Here is a 16,821-nt window from a genome sequence, read left to right as displayed (position 1 = left end):
GGCGCGGCGCGGCGGTGGAAGTTAAAATTGAGGAGCACATTACACAAATTTACACAATTGAGGGGCACATACGCGTATATGCCCTTTTTCCGGAAATGGCAGAAACGGATTCCTCACATCTTAATGTACCAATGTCCCGAGTTTCAGCTTCATTGACCGATTTTTGGAGCTAAGAGACCAAGTTTTGTGAGGCTAAGTCAGGCGTATTTCATTTATTTGCCCCTGGGTACGGTCGCCGCGACGCGATATTGAGGAGGTAGCGCGCAGGGCGCAGGCAGGCAGGCAGGTGATGGGTACTCGGTACTGATATAATTAAGGATCCCACACTACAGATGCATCGCACTGATTCTACTAATGAATGCAATATCATCGGGTTGCAGTGATTGTCTACGCGTTGCACCGGTCACACGTGAAATTTTGTAATTATTAATCATTCAATTTTTATTGGTCTCTTGTGGGTTTGAATTTTTCGACTTTTTCGCGTGTTTTTCTGTCTTTTTTACTAACGATGATCGAAAATGATCAACCCGCACGATCGCGATCGAATTTATGATTTATATTTGTTTAGAAACTATCGTTGAAGTCTTGAAAATCTAGCTTTGAAAGCCAAAACCTACAACCACCGGTCCATTTCCGGAAAAAGGGCACATAACGGAAAATTTTAAAAAAATTCCTCCCACAACACGGAAAGAAGTGTAAGTTTCCTCAATTGTATTTAGCAAATGGGTGGTTTTTATACGAGGATTAAAAATTAACAGTTGGTACTGAATATAACAAAATAATATGAACTATACAAAACGATAATCCGGGTATCGGAACTTGGCTGTTTTGAAAACGCCTTCAAATGCGCCGTGATACCTCACGCATTCCGGGGAGTTCAAATAGTTGTATCATTGCGCCGTAAGAATGTGACGGAAGATTACAATTCAAAAAGCCTTCATGCACGCTGGCCTTATAGATTTCTGTTCACATTTTTGCGGTGGTGAATGCATAGCTGGATTGCGCTCCAGCTAGAATTGTATGTAGCAAATGGGTGGTTTTCATACGAGGATTAAAAATTAACAAGTGGTACGGAATATAACAAAATAATATGAACTATACAAAACGATAATCCGGGTATCGGAACTTGGCTGTTTTGAAAACGCCTTCAAATGCGCCGTGATACCTCACGCATTCTGGAGAGTTCAAATAGTTGTATTATTGCGCCGTAAGAATGTGACGGAAGATTACAATTCAAAAAGCCTTCATGCACGCTGGCCTTATAGATTTCTGTTCGCATTTTTGCGGTGGTGAATGCATAGCTGGATTGCGCTCCAGCTAGAATTGTATGTAGCAAATGGGTGGTTTTCATACGAGGATTAAAAATTAACAAGTGGTACGGAATATAACAAAATAATATGAACTATACAAAACGATAATCCGGGTATCGGAACTTGGCTGTTTTGAAAACGCCTTCAAATGCGCCGTGATACCTCACGCATTCTGGAGAGTTCAAATAGTTGTATTATTGCGCCGTAAGAATGTGACGGAAGATTAGAATTGAAATAGCCTTCAGGCACGCTGGCCATTTCGATTTCCTTTGACACTTTTGCAGTCGTGAATGCATAGCTGAATTGCGCTCCAGCTAGAATTATTGTATTTAGCAAGTGGGTGGTTTTTATACGAGAATTAACAAAAAACATGTGGTTAGAAATGAAAACAAAATAATATGAACTATGCAAAACGATAATCCGGGTATCGGAACTTGGCTGTTTTTGAAAACGCCTCCAAATGCGGCGTGATACCTTACGCATTCTGGAGAGTTCAAATAGTTGTATTATTGCGCCGTAAGAATGTGACGGAAGATTAGAATTGAAATAGCCCCATGCACGCTGGGTCTTCGATTTCCTTCGACATTTTTGCAGTGGTGAATGCATAGCTGAATTGCGCTCCAGCTAGAATTATTAAACCACATTTATGTTTGGCCATTTATGTGCCTTTTATGTTCTTTCATAATTTTTCTGTTAATTTCTTATTTTTAGAAGGCCTTGTCCACACAGAGATAGGTTTACAGAACTTAATTTTTGCTAGTAGTGTTGACAAGGCTTTCGCAAAAAATGTGTCCAACACGAGTAACCCGTCTTATGCACCCCTCCCCCTCCGGCACGTTCACTTGATGGTTTTCATTGATGTCTCAAAACGAATGAGAAGGGGCGGCAAAATACAGGCGGCCCATGAGCGGCAAGTAGGTACACCCAGCCCTGCTTTGCGGGCTCTTGATTTCGGATCCGCTTTTGTTCGTTCGCAAGTTCCTAATCATACTTCATTTTTCCTTTTTTTACGAAAGCACACAAATTGACTCGATTGAAACATTAAAATAACATTTTTCATCATGGCTCGAAAAAAAATCAGCAGATTTTAAAGTGTTCATATTGGTTTATGCACTTAAAATTGAAAAAGAAAAACTTGCAACGTCGCAAATTGAGGTATGGATGATTTTTAGCTCGCCGGCGGTGATGAGGAAATATGTCACTGCGCACGCGCTAGAGTGTAATTTCACCGGAAATTGTGACCCCCTGCCATCAAGCCGAAGCGACACTCTTGAAGGCGCTCTGAGCAACTATTCCGCCACAGAAGTATTGCACGGTATCAGACAAAAATGAAGGCGCACGAACGCATGCAAATTGACAAGTATCATTTATCGCGTGTAGAGAGTAGAATGCCACTAATCCTACCATATGCGGCTCCTGCTAGATCGATTTTTGTGAAACTTGATAACAGGGGGTATTTTTTTACTTAAAAGTCGCATTTTCGTCAAAGTTTCAAAATTCAAAAATCCAAGATGGCGGAAGTGGCCCAAAGTGATACCCTGGCGCCTTTGTTATCATTCAACTTTACAATGGATATTTCTATTATTTTTCTGTTCTAATGCTTTTCAGAAAACTTTTTGAAAACTGGAACTGATAAAATGGCTACTAGCCCCCATTAGAATATTTGAAGAACTAAAAAGGCTGAAAGGTGTACAACAGCCAGAGAAACTTTATAGAATTTGGTAGAGGTATCTTACGAATCTTGGAGGTAGAACATTCCATGTTTGATACCTACACTGCATCTTAAAATACTCTCAAGACCATGCGTCTATTATTCTTTAAAGCAAGCAAAAGTATCATTATTACTTTCCTTCATTGAGACTCTAATTTACTTTTGGAAGTCTTGTCTTCATCCAAAGGAACTGATATGAAAAAATAAGATAATCGAATAACAAAAACAATGTATTTTATTACAGAAAAGGTGCAAAATAAAACAACTTCTCTCTGCAAGCAAAACATGGTAATTAACTTTTGACTTATTCACATACAGGTATAAAAATGATATTGAAAATTATAAACGGTCCTTTAAAACTAATCTTACACTTACAAAAGTAAAAAAAGAAAGAAAGAAAAAAAATCAAAACACAAATGAAAACAGAAGAAATCGTTCTGTTGGTAGATCAGAATGGGTTGACCCATGTACTTAGTACGATTATCCATCACTAGAGTCATCTGAGTCACTGAGGTCACATAAATATTCGTAAAACGCCTTGGCCGCATCGAGTTGGTCCTTCTTTGTTAATAATACTTCATACACTTGCTTCAGGTTGTTTATTAAAAATCTGTCATTGCTTGCAATAATAGAGGAAAAAAATTCTGATTCTGAAAGCAAAAAATAGAGTTATGTACTACTTAATTGAACCCACTTGAATTGTCAAGTAAAAACATGAACATCACAATTGACATGATCCCCCAAGCCACTTTTGTCGAATAATTTTATCATTTAATTTGCACGAATATATGAACGCCATATAGGAATTGATATACATACAAGCATAATTTCACCTCTATTGTTCCCTTCTGTTGAGAGGTCTAACAACTGAAAAAACCTCTAACATTCATTTGCTGTGTTCTTAATTTCGGCTCAAAGTGTTTCAGAGGGACTTCATTTGAGAGGTACACGGTTAGAATTTGTACTAATTTATGAGACTTTTTTGGAAAAGAACGGCGACATGATTTTACAAATCCTCAAATCATTAAAAAAAAATCCTGTGTCCTAAAACATATTCTTACCATTTGAGTGTAAGCATTGTGCACTTACAAGAGGGTTCTTAAGGAGCTCCATCCAGGATATTAAAAATGTGCGCAACAACTCTGGAATGTTGAAATGAACGCTCCAGCTACTAATCTAACATCATCGCCATGATGCCTTTGCAGCTGGAAAGTTCATGTCTCCATTCCATAGTTGTGCAAATGTTTAACATTCCAAATGCATTCAGCAATTTTGAGCTTCCGGTACTTTTTTCACATATTGCTGGAACTGATCATTAAATGTTGAAACAAGTAAATTCACAAGGCAAATAAATAAATTTGCATCATATATTTGAATGAGTGCACTGAATCTACCATCAACATTCGGAGACTTACCTAAAAGATAAGATACTGGAAGAAGAGAAACTATGTTCTTGACTGACTTAGACTTTAAGCTCATTAAATAATCACAAATCTCTTGTTTCGGTTCATAGTCCTGAAAGTATACTGCAAAACAGTCCCAGTGTGGAGGGAGGATCTCGACCTTAATGGTAAAAGAAAATCAAATCATTTGATAGTTGTAGTAAAATGTCTGAGCATTGATAAGCAAATATTGATGGTGAGACTGCAAAAATGGGTATCTTGGTTTCCTACATTGCAAACTTCCTGCCAAACTTCATTTTCTGAACAGAAAACTTCTAGACATCATTTATCTTCGTGAAGAATGTTCACATGTTCATGTTCGTAAAAATTTCAAGCCATGATGTGATTTTGGTCTCTTTTTAAAAATAAAATAAGAGCAGGAATTCTGAAACACCACAACCAGGATACACGTTTCTACAGTTCCCCCATCCATACGTATGAAGAAATCACAGGCATCACTGAAATTAGACAGCTAGTAAAACGCATAATTGGACAATAAGATTTTGAAGGCTTCCAGAATGAGTGTTCTTGACTCTTAGTACTTAATTTTCTTATCTACTAGTATCATGGAACCTCGATTTTTTGGTGACAGATCTTAAACAGGGAGGAAGATTGTGAGTGGTGCATATCTCTCACTGTAAAAAAAAGTCTCCAGCCCACCTGGTTGGAGACAGTTGGAATGACAAACTGCTTTATGACCAAAATCACTCTGATCACAGTGCGGTTGAATGAGGTGAACAATCAACTGCTAATCGGTTCGAAATGTCGATGGACACTCCACCCCAGAAAAATTTCAAATTTAGGTTGTCAAGAATAAATTCTCATGTAGCTCCTTGTGACATTGCAATGATAATGTGAATAATTTTTTGAGACCTATCATTTAGATTCAGAAACTCTGCTCAAGGGGTAGGACCACAGTGAGATCAGGGGGCATAACGTCCTAATTTCATTCATTAAAAATATAGTCATTCATTGATTATGTTTGACAAAAATTTTGTTTCTTCTCCCCTTCGCCCTTTCTCCCATTCCTTTTTGCGAAGCACATACCTATTAGAGGGGGATTCCTTCGACTGAGCATTTCAGAGACGTAAAGAGAACAACCTCTATGAAAGTAAGGATTAAACAAATGAAGATTTAAAGAATTAAAAGAAAACAAAACAAATTGTAAAAACTCACTTTGGAAAAAATACTGCTCAGTAAATAAAAGATCCCGACATCAAACTGAGTCCATAACCGCATGCCAATAACTAATAATGATTCACCGACTTGCATTGTAGATAATCGTTCCAGTACGAGAGGAATAGCGCATTCCTTGCAAACGGAGTAATTTTTTTCATCTTTATAGCAGTCAGCAATATCAAGAGTCGATGAAATTGGCATGCTTGAGATTAAAGATGAAAAATACCTGAAAAAAAAGGGGGGAAATTATATTACACATCAACTGTTTCATCAATATTAAGAGAGAATGTGATTAACACTGGAGCAAGGAATAAATTTGTCATTCCTGGACCGTTTGAATTTTACTTTTCCTGGGGCTTTCCAAATCTAATGGTACACATTCATACCTACATTGAAATGTAATTTCCAACCTCTTCGCTGTATTCATCATTTTTTAAGAATGTGAAAGTTAAGGAAAAAACAAGGAACACAGAGTTTTAATTTTCACTTTGACTACAAGCACATTACTTTTTTTAGCACTAGTTTTATGCTCTTAAAAGCAACCATCGGAAGGTTGGTTTCAGTATCAGCCAAGGCCACAAAAGTGACTTCGAGCTGACAGGTGAAACTGAAGATAAGAGTCTGAAGATCAAAGGTTGTAGTAAGACTGGGGGATCAAGTTTTTCTAATTTTTTTCTAAGATCTGTTGTTTTCAGAAAAACTTCAGTTATTGAAAACTCGAACTAGAGATAAATATGAGAAAATAAAAAAATCTTGAAAAGACAATACTTATTTTGATACATTTATTTTCATAAGTACTTACTTCAATCTTTCTTCTTGATTTGAGCTCCGAGGAGTAACAAAGTTTTTCAATTTGATTTTATGCTTAAGAATGTTTCCAGTGCAAAATTTAGAACTACCGAGTTCTTTGATAGGTAACCCATTGGTTATTACCAAGTCTTCCGAAGGTACAGGAAAAACCTAGAATTAGAATTGACAAAATTAAAAAGAATCAGAGAAGGGCATTTACTTTGAATGAAATTGGAAAATTTGAGATAGTTTTTCAAAAGAATTGAAAAATTTGAGATTTGAGAGATAGTCTAAAAATCTTGAATGAATTATTTTAAAAAAATTAGTTTTTCAACAAAATTTATCCTTCAGCACAAATGTAAAAAAAATAAATTAAAATTAATCATAGTTGTACACAAGATTGGCTCCAAAGCATAAATAGGCTACAGGTGCTAAGGAATTTTTGACAAAGAATGAGAGATAAAAAGAAAACGGTTTAATATAAATTTTGAGAATGATATAAAATCAAAAGTATCTAAAGTTTGGAAATAACAGGCAATGGGAGCAGACAAGAATTGCTCTGAATATCTTCCACTTTCAGAAAATTCTTAGCTCATGCAAAACTTTTAGCTAAAATCTTTTAAATCTGTATTGAAAAAATGAATAATTCAACTTAGTTTCAAGATATCAAGATGAAACAAATTTGTGTAAAATTTATCGATTTTGTTCATCAGAGAATAATTGAAAATAAAAATTTTAAAAACAACTTACTTGAGGCAACTTTTTTCTCTTTGATTGATAGCAAGAGTTACAACTGAATTTTGAGTTTGAAGTAAAATTGAAATTTTTGGAGTACCTACTATGGAAGTTCAAGTCAAGAAAATTATAACGCTCAGTATTGTTGTACTGAATTTGTAGGCAAATATACTTACTCGAATACTGATTGGATCAAAAGAAACTTTTGAATATCTCTTCAGGCAGTCATTGAGATCGTCGAGGCAGCATTTGAGAGATTTTTCATTTCTGACCTCCCAGTCATTAAAGGTGCAATTTTCTCTTCTTTTAACAGATGATAATGTGCTCATGGTGACCTGAAACCAACATTAATACTGAATTAACTGTTTAATGGTCTTAATTCTAAAGTCTAGTGATAAAATGAGATGGACTTGTACATCCACTGATGATTCATCAGTACACCAAATTAAATTTTTTAAGTATGTGTGTAAACCAAAATAAATTGTGTATGTATCTTGACTGTGTTCAAACAATATCGTTTGAAATGAATCTTTTTTTTTCTATCTTTATAAATGAAATCGTCTTTTTGTAATTAGAACCATGCGGCCATCATGTTTTAAACCATGGAACCATGTTAAGATGTGATCATGTAAGATGTAGATATTTAAGATGTAGTAACCATGGATTTAAGATGTTTCAAACCATGGGTTGTCGACTCATATGACATCATAAGCTTCAGGCCAAAAGTTTCATTTATAACATGCTTTCGCCATGTAACGATTAATTTCCAACGCAGTTTCCAACTGCGAAACACCAACTTCATAGTTGATGCCTAATTACAATAAAATAGATACTCACGCTAGTAGCGGCAGGTGCTATTCTTTTAAAAGTTGGACTTATATTAAATCTGCTGGTAAACTCGACAGCAACTGCATTTTTGGCTTCCAACAGGCTATCAGCTTTTTTCTTGTTCATTCCTGTTTCGTAGTTTGTCAAGTTTTCATCGATGACTGAAATCTGGAACACAAGTCTTCTAGTAATGAGAGACAAATACAAAGGTCTGATGATAGTATGGAAAAGAAAAACTTCTTCAAGAATTTCAGCAGAATGTTTTATACCTCCGCAGTGTTGTTAAAAAAATACAAGCAAAAGCTGAGAGACGATTGCAAATCTCAATGTTAAAATAAACTTCATCAATCACTACTTTTACAATAAACCATACTTTTACACAGACCTTGATGTAATTTCATCTAATTATACAAATTTGCTGCATGTTGACATATTTACGAGTCCTGCTCCGCAAATACTACACATAATGTTTTATTCTCATCCATGAAAAACATGGATGTACATTCATAAATTTTTCTCAGAAAGTAACCAGAGAGTTATAGAGTTAAAAGCAGCAACATAAAATTTAGACAAAAAAAATGAATAAAAATTGAAAACGGAAATGATATCACTCACTTGCATATCAGCAAAAAAATGAGCACAGCTCACGCATTCTTGCAAAAACTTTTCAGGAATCTCAGATAATGGGAACATTACTTTCTTACTTTTCTTCATATCTGCAATGAAGAAATAAAAAAATAAATAATAAGATGAACAATTTGATTCACAAGAAATCTAGCAATACATGGAATGAATTGTCATGAGAATGCTTTTATATAGACGCATATGTCAATTTAACTTTTAGATGATCAAAAGTTATAAATGCAGAAGATGGAAAGGAAACTTAACAGAAAGATCAATAACTACAGGTTGATGAGCAATACTGCATTTGCTCTATTCTTCCAGTGCAGAAAGTTCTTAACCTTCCCATTTGACAAACACCTTCTTCCCAAAATTTTTGGTGCTGTGACCTTTTTACTATCCCTTATCCACAACTTGCCGCAATTTTGCAAAAAACATGCAAACTTCTCTGCGATTCTACATTGGTTTTAGCAAGCCCTGATCCTTTAAGTAGGGATGTCAATATATCTGCGTTTCAACCCTCAAACAAAAGATTAAACTGCTCACATGACTCCACCTCTCAGTTGCCACTTTTTGAGTCACAGACTATAGAACATTGCCAAACAGTAAGATAAAGCTAGACTGACCTAAAAGCACACCTTTTAGAAGAAGATTAAGGACATACTTCCAAATTGCTGGTGTTTGCAAGTTTGAATGAAAATTATTATTTAAAAAAATACATAAGTACCTAGTTTGGATAAAAAAAACCCGAAGAAAAATCTAAAAATTATTGATCACATTTCATTCTTCAGGATCTGATTTTGTGTGCTAGACTTGCTGCCCACAACAAATACTTAGCATCTTCCCTGACTTGCCCCCACGCAACACGAACGTTTTATAATTTTTAAGATAAAGAAAAAAACCCTATCTGTCTGGTGCCCAGTATGCAAATCTAATCCACCAAAACCGTTTTTACATATATGATCGGCTAGAGGTACCAGTACCGATGATCATGTGTGATGGCATCACTCACAATTAAAAAATAGAGGCAAAAGCAAGTAGGTAATGGCAAGAAAAAAACATTGACATCAAAATAAACTGACTGACACATACTATAGCAAGATAAAAGTTGCGGTAGCCACGGTTCAATATACTGATGTCCTTTGTATCCACAACAAACAACATACACCTCTGAATTTCCGCCTTTACTTGAGATTGGTTTGCAAACGTGAAGAGATTCAAAACTGCACCTCAGTAAGTAGAGAGCACACACTGATTCACATTCAAACAGAGTGAACATTTTGATCACCAGACTGCCGCCTGAAAAGAAAAAATCAACCAAACTTTTCAAATCCTAAAATTTTATACACATAAAGAAAATTCTCTCTACCCTCCTAATGTATGGGTATAAAAATTGGTCTGCATGTATGACCGGATCTGTGAAAAGGGGCGCTATTTTGCGGAAGAAACAATTCCTTAACGATTGCAAATATACAAAGAAAGAATATCTGCAAATTTTGGTGCAAGTTGTCAAACTTGGTCACAGGGTCACATTAGAAACTCAAACATTAAAGAGAATATGAGTCCCAAAGTTGAAGCAAAAATTCTTACATTGTAGAAAAACACAATTTCGGCTTCAGCTTTGGAAAAACATTGAGAAAAATGTTCTCCTGGAAGATAAGGTCCTCTTTCACAGATCAGCCGGGTGATTATCAAAAGATTAAAGTAGTCAGATTAACATCGAAATACGATATATTGCATGGTCAAGATAGGGCTATTTCTAGTCTTGTCATGCCAACGTAGTTTCAATGACCTCGCCACCGGTCACATATTGAGAAAATGTTATTTACCATGTAAAGTAACGTCTGATTTAGTTTTCCTGTCCTTACAGTACTATTTTAAAAATGCAGGCAATTATATCAAACTTGAAAAAATTTATTAGCATCATACCTGGTGATAAAACTTGCATCGCTAAAATGATTTCAGCACAGATGAGAGGCGAGATATGCAGCTCTTGTTCTTTGGGATCATTCTGACAATCAATTCCACCATCTGCAGTGATCTGCAAATTGAAAATTTCTCTTAATAGAATCCATTGAAGCCATCTCCTACGAGTATCTTCAGAGGCTTTTACCATTTAATACGTAATTTTAATATGTAATATTAAATATAACTCAGAAAAGAGGTGCTCATTTGAACCGAGGGCACTCTTTTGGTAACACAAAGCTGTGTGAACTCTGCATAAATTCATTAGCTTTTCACTCTGCAACTGAGGAGATTTTTTTCAAAATTTGATGGTGTACAGCAATTTTAATTGGACAATTTTTATTACAAGCCTGTCTTTGCTATGACAAAATTTCTGGGCACCACAAAAATTAACAGACTGATATGTGCCAATCTTAATTCAAGATTACTGAAACCGGCAATGCAACAGCCATTAGCAATTCAGATGATCATTTTAATTGACCTTGGATCAAACATTCAAAGAGTACGTGCTTCAGAGAGGAACCAATTGAGCCAGCATAGTAAAAATTAATGAATTACAGGAACTGGTGACTATTCTAGGAATGAGGAGGGAATTAGCACTCATAATGTAATACGTTATAAGGAAGATTGTTAATAAAACAGAGTTACTGAAAATGTGATGGATTAAACATTTTTTATTTTATAACCCCCACAATATCTCTGTAACGCTTGAAAGTTTCTGTCAATTGACCTGTTCTTCAATGAAATGTGAGTTTTCTTACACATTCTAAATTTTTATTCTTCTTCCGCTTGGCTACCCACACCTTCAATCTACATGATTAAAATATTAAACTCTAGTGATACTAACCAATAGAATAGGATTCTCAGTTTTCTTTTTGAAATCTTCAATAATACTTGCAGCATTTGTTTTACTTAGGATATCACCTGAGTAATCAATGCCAAAACACCAGTTCTCCAGGGCATGTTTCACAAGTCTGTCATCTGAGACCATGGAGAATAATGAATTTCCCTCATAGTACGGATTTAGTGAATTAGCCAACCAATTCCACTGAAACACAGAAAATATGTTGAGCAAAAATAAATTGAAATGAAGTATTTTTGGCGTCGATGTTTAATGACTAGGGGGCTATTCCATTAAATTTTTCATACAATGGTGACTACTATTTGGCAACTGTGGTGACCTAATTTAAAAAATTGGTTTTGTACCTGATGATAAAATTTTAGCGTACTTAATACGGCTTAATTACTTATAGGTCAATTAATACAGACGAGAATAACTCCTGATCAGAATAAATAAGTAAATAGGATACTTCTTCCTCCTTCATCGGTACTTAAAGTGTATAAGCATAAAGCAACCATGTGATACAGCTATTATCCTTCATTTTTTTGGAGGAAGAACAAGGAACTATTTATTTTCTTCATCATTTTAGGCTGCTATGTCATTATATAAATCTTAGAATCGCCAAGACAAAAAATCGTGGATTGTCAGAAGAGCACAGATATGATACAGTTTTCTTTTTTTTTTTCTTGAGAACACGTTTGTGACACTCCCATCAATTAAGAAATAATTATTTGAATTACATTTTAGGGTGAAAGTAGCCAAGAACAAGTTTTAATCTTACAATCAGTGAGTTAATAAAAATAAAACAAGAAGCAATAGAGTTTTTGCCGAGATGCTTAAAAGACACCTCAACTATTTCTCTCCCTTTGGAGAACAATTTGGCATTTAACACGAGGTGTTACCATCAGAATTTTCAAGCCTCACAAGCAATTCAGTAAGTGTGGGGGTTTAAAATTGTAAGAATACAGCAACTGCAGTGAATAGTTATGGTTTAAAATACAGAATGAAACTTCAAAGCCATGAAGATTTACCTTAATGTTGTGATTCGATTGCAGATAGTGATTCAAAGCTGAAATGAATCCACCAGGAGCCTCACAAAGGTGCACTGAGCCTAGTCTACCCCCTTCAACAGCTTTGTCAGGAATGAGAGGATATGATGACAGCAACTCATAAAATTTCATCCAGGCCTAGAAGGACATAAATTGACAGACTTGAGCAGAAACATAACATGAGCAGAATTGATAAAAAATTACAAAAATTTGATGGAAAGAATCATGAACTGACATTTAATTCCTGAGATTATTATTTTATTTTTTCGCAAGTTCTTATTACTATTAAACGTTCTTTATTACTATTATACTTAGCGATGATGAAATTGCAAAGAAACGTGACACACTAAATTTTCAACATGGAGATATATGTACTCAGCATTTCTTAAGAACGTCCCTGATATTTAATTCATTGTGTTGAGAAAATTCTGTGACAATTTCAAGCCATAATGTTCGTTTGGTCTCCTTTTAAAAATAATATAAGAGTGGAGATTTGAAACACCTCAATAGAGATACACATTTTTGCAATTTCACCATCCTTATTTATATTTATTCACTTCACATAGATTACATTCACTTTGAATCATTGATTACATTACTTTGGATCTCTCCAAAGTATGATACTTCTTGACAGATCAGAGGGCCGAATGTGACCTGACTGTCGTATGAAGTTTAATACCTGCAGTGGGGCCTACCTTGTGGTAGAAACAAGGAAATAATTTGGTCCGATCAGACTGAACAGTCCATCATAAAAGCCTTGAAGAATTATCATGTAAATTTTGCACTTCTTCATGGCATATCCCCAAAACAAGGTCCAAGTAGTTTACCCTCCAACCTCCTCTACGCTTAACAATTTTCCGATAAAAAGATAATTTTTTTTTAAAATCGTAGGACATTTTGAGCTCCAGACACCAAGTCCCTCCTCATCCACTTTGGGAAATTCCTGCTTCCCTTTACCTACTTCCAAGACAAGATAAATTGAGTAGCAATGATGCAATATGGGCTTCTTGGTATTACTTGCTGTGAACTTCACTGATCTTTCAAAGATAGAATAAAACTTACTTGACTTAAAAATTCAGGTTGATATTCTTTCTGTACAGTGTAGAAAATTCTTTGTGCAGGATTGCAGAGCTCTGTATGTTGATGCCAACTTTTCAGAAAAACATTGTTCAGCTTACTTCTTACATTATTGAAAGCATCTTTTTTCTTCTGTAGGACTGGCACCTGATGAAATAAAATAAATTTATTATGAAAAGAGGATATAGGTACAAAAAAGGTGAGGGACACAGGAAAAACAAAAATTGAAACACAGTTGACACAAATCAAGAGAAATTCCACATACAGCATGCTATTGGATAAAAGCCCAAATTTTACAATTTGGATTGTACGAAAATGATTCACCACATGAGAAGAAATTAAAAATCGAAAGTAAAATAGAAGTAGAAATTTGATTAGGAAGGTTTTTCTTCGATACAAATTACCTTCAATGAAATTCATTGGACTCATTTCTTTTCTGACTGAGTTATAGCCGATCTAAATTTGGTTCAAACATTCTTATTTGAATAATGGCATGCCAAAATTTCTTCCAATAAACAAATTTAATTTGAAGGGAAATACTTTAAAAGAAAAAGTGTTTTTATTTTCTTTTAATGGATGTTTACTATTAGGTTTAAAAATGAATGATTTAGATACTTACTAGGGGCTCATTGGGCTGCTTCGCAGCCCCTTATTTTTCCTGTACACTTTTCACTTTCACATGTTTTTTTTTTTTTATTTATTTTCATTTAATTTTCTGTTTTGTCTTTGAATCGGGTCTAATTATTTCTTTGAGAGAATAAATATAACAAATGTTTTCAAAAAATGTAATTTTATTTAGTAAACTTTAAACTAAAATTCTGTTTTAATCTTCATACAAAATTATTTTTCAAATATTTTAAAAAATATTTCAATATTTTCAATATTTTTCAATATTTTTATTTATCAATATTTTATTTTCAATATTTTCAATATTTCAATATTTTACAAAATCTTACACCATTAACTAATCCACCACCCAAATTCATATAATTAAAATTAGTAAAAATTATTATTATTTTAACAAAATCATAACTGAAAAGTTCAATTTTTAAATTAAAAAAAATAAATCAGAAGAAAAAGGATGAAATGAAAATGGAAATTAATAATAAACATATTTATACACATTGAAAAGAAACAGCGTGAAAAGTTCTGATCGAAAATGAGAAAAAAAAAACTTGGAGGTTATTGCCTTAATGAGGAAAAATTGGCAATAGGAAAAAGATGGAACCAATCATGAAAAACCGTAAAAAAAAAAAAAAAAAAAAAAACGCGGGAAAAGAAAAATGTAAGTTGATGGCAGTTGAGTGTTGGAAGTAACCTCACTTAATGATGATTGTTGAATGAAAACAGCTGATAAAAAGACAGCAAACAGTAAAGTAAGATGCGTAGCAACAAAACTTTTCCGAAAAACAAAAAACAAAAAACCCCCACTTCCCCTCATCCAATTTATGAGTTTTTAGGGATTTAAAAATCGGGGACGAACCCCAGAAAATAATTTATAGTTTTCCCGAAGCATTGAGAACAACACCTTTCAAATGAACCAACGCCCCTCGCAATTAGTACAGTGGTTGATTCACAATTTCATTCTATTTTTCAAATTAAATATTAAGATTCTTACTTCCCATCTCTCCTCAGTAAATATGACTTGAGGATTGGGCAACTGATGAGAACTGGCGGAAAAAGAAAACTTCTTGTTGAATCCTTTTTCAATTTCAATCAACGATTTTGGACTGTAGATAAAAGCCATTTTTCGAGAGTGAGGAAACCTGTAAACAATAAATCAAATAATGAAACTGAGCAGAAAATTATGCAGATATGAAAAAGGATAGATTTCACCATTGAACTTCAAAAAACCAGCTAAAAATAGTGTACTTAATGTTTTCAAAATGCAACGTGACTGATACACTCCCTCATGATATTCTTTTTGTAGGTTCATGGGCAAGTTATGTCCTCAGCAGTTTCATTGGTATAGCAAACGTTGACCGTACACTCTATGGCTGCTCAGGACATAATTACTATGTTCACTATTGTTCCTAGCTAACTTTCAAAAATTAAATCAGTACTTACTTTTGAAAAAAGCGGAAGTCCAATTTTTCAAACTGGTTTTTCAGAATGTTTGACTCTCTTCTAAGTAACGTGACATTTGCATCCCTGGGTGTCTTGTCACTGTTTTTTCAAATAATATGGTGAGGAAAAGCAGAGAGTTGAAAAAAGCAAAAAAAAAAGCGATGTTGAGAAATGGACTTCCGCCTTTTTTGGAAAGTATCAATTCAATTATGAAAATTCTTCCCTGAAAATACAGTCCAGATCACATTTGGCACTTTAAGGGGGTTTTCCTAGATAGCTATAATCATGAACCTTCCAGTTCTTTATAAAGTTACATTGCGTGATTTTATTGGTAGCCTTGAAGTTCAATTTTACTCGATAGAGACTGGCACTCCATCTTTCTTTACTGATGTTTAAGTGAAACCTACAGTTAAAAGAAAATGAGAAACTAGGAGAAGTAGAAGGACCTAAAGGCTGAAGAGAAAAAAGGGTACTTAGTAGAACGAAAAGTAAACTATAAAATAAACAGTGGCTGAAGATTAAAGGAAACCCAGATGATGGCACTAGGGATGCCCGGTGAAGCTAATTTCAGATCGCGAAAAAAGGTTGAATCTGCCGACTACCATTAGATGCTGAGCTGGATCCTGGATCCAACTTTTACAATCCCTGAAATTACTCTCAAATTGGTTTTTTCGAATTCCTAAAGATGGTCAGTTGGGTTCACTGACTTAAGTTTTGAATGCAGACATGTACTTAAGGAGAACTCCCAAAAAGCTCCACGAAACCAGTTTCTCAGCATGTGCTCTAAGCATCCTGCCTTACTTTCGTTGATTATCAAGTCTTGGCACAATGAGCTGGACACAATGGCATAATTCCTTTAAATGAAATATGAAATTGGAATATGTCCTTAACGAATAGTGCAGAGTAACAAATCGCTTACCTAAACCCTTTTGAAGACACTGAGCCCTCCACAAATCATCCACTGCAGTAGGTACAGGACTAGAATCCCGGAGATTTAGGAAGAGATAACTGTGGAATTTTACAGTGTTAAAAGTTTCAAAGTTATGAAGATAACTGCATCAATGAACGATAATAATCAAACGATAAGTTCACTAATAAATGATAATGTTATCAAAAACCCTTCCGAATTGTTGTGTTTGTTTACGGTCGGCACACGCTACTATAAGCGCAGTTGCCTGTTGCTGTTTCGTATATTCGCTTCCTTGTG

General features: G+C 34.6%; 1 protein-coding gene across 1 annotated transcript; it reads right to left on the bottom strand.

Moving 5' to 3' along the window:
• Positions 1–3,238: 3,238 nt before the first annotated feature.
• aft (cap methyltransferase 2) lies at positions 3,239–16,723 on the bottom strand. Its single transcript, XM_019050998.2, has 14 exons — positions 16,534–16,723; positions 15,166–15,313; positions 13,533–13,694; positions 12,453–12,608; positions 11,428–11,628; positions 10,545–10,656; positions 9,708–9,914; positions 8,610–8,710; positions 8,004–8,162; positions 7,343–7,501; positions 6,445–6,602; positions 5,640–5,868; positions 4,437–4,584; positions 3,239–3,671 (listed from the first exon to the last, which is right to left on the bottom strand). The coding sequence occupies exons 2-14, from the start codon at positions 15,292–15,294 to the stop codon at positions 3,502–3,504; spliced, it is 2,091 nt and encodes a 696-aa protein (XP_018906543.2). The 5' UTR covers positions 15,295–15,313; positions 16,534–16,723; the 3' UTR covers positions 3,239–3,501.
• Positions 16,724–16,821: the final 98 nt, after the last annotated feature.

The sequence above is a fragment of the Bemisia tabaci genome, chromosome 5 (assembly GCF_918797505.1).
Source record: "Bemisia tabaci chromosome 5, PGI_BMITA_v3".
In the NCBI taxonomy this organism is placed as follows: domain Eukaryota; kingdom Metazoa; phylum Arthropoda; class Insecta; order Hemiptera; family Aleyrodidae; genus Bemisia; species Bemisia tabaci.
This window is presented reverse-complemented; position numbering and strand designations above follow the sequence as displayed.

What these genes read in the sequence shown, in the direction of transcription:
- aft (XM_019050998.2), bottom strand. Translation starts at nt 15,294, where the DNA reads ATGGCTTTTATCTACAGTCCAAAATCGTTGATTGAAATTGAAAAAGGA. An exon ending in AACCTGAATTTTTAAGTCAA is followed by an intron (nt 12,609 to 13,532) that starts GTAAGTTTTATT and finishes ATGTCCTTCTAG; the next exon opens with GCCTGGATGAAATTTTATGA. An exon ending in ATTTTTTTGCTGATATGCAA is followed by an intron (nt 8,163 to 8,609) that starts GTGAGTGATATC and finishes CTTGTGTTCCAG; the next exon opens with ATTTCAGTCATCGATGAAAA.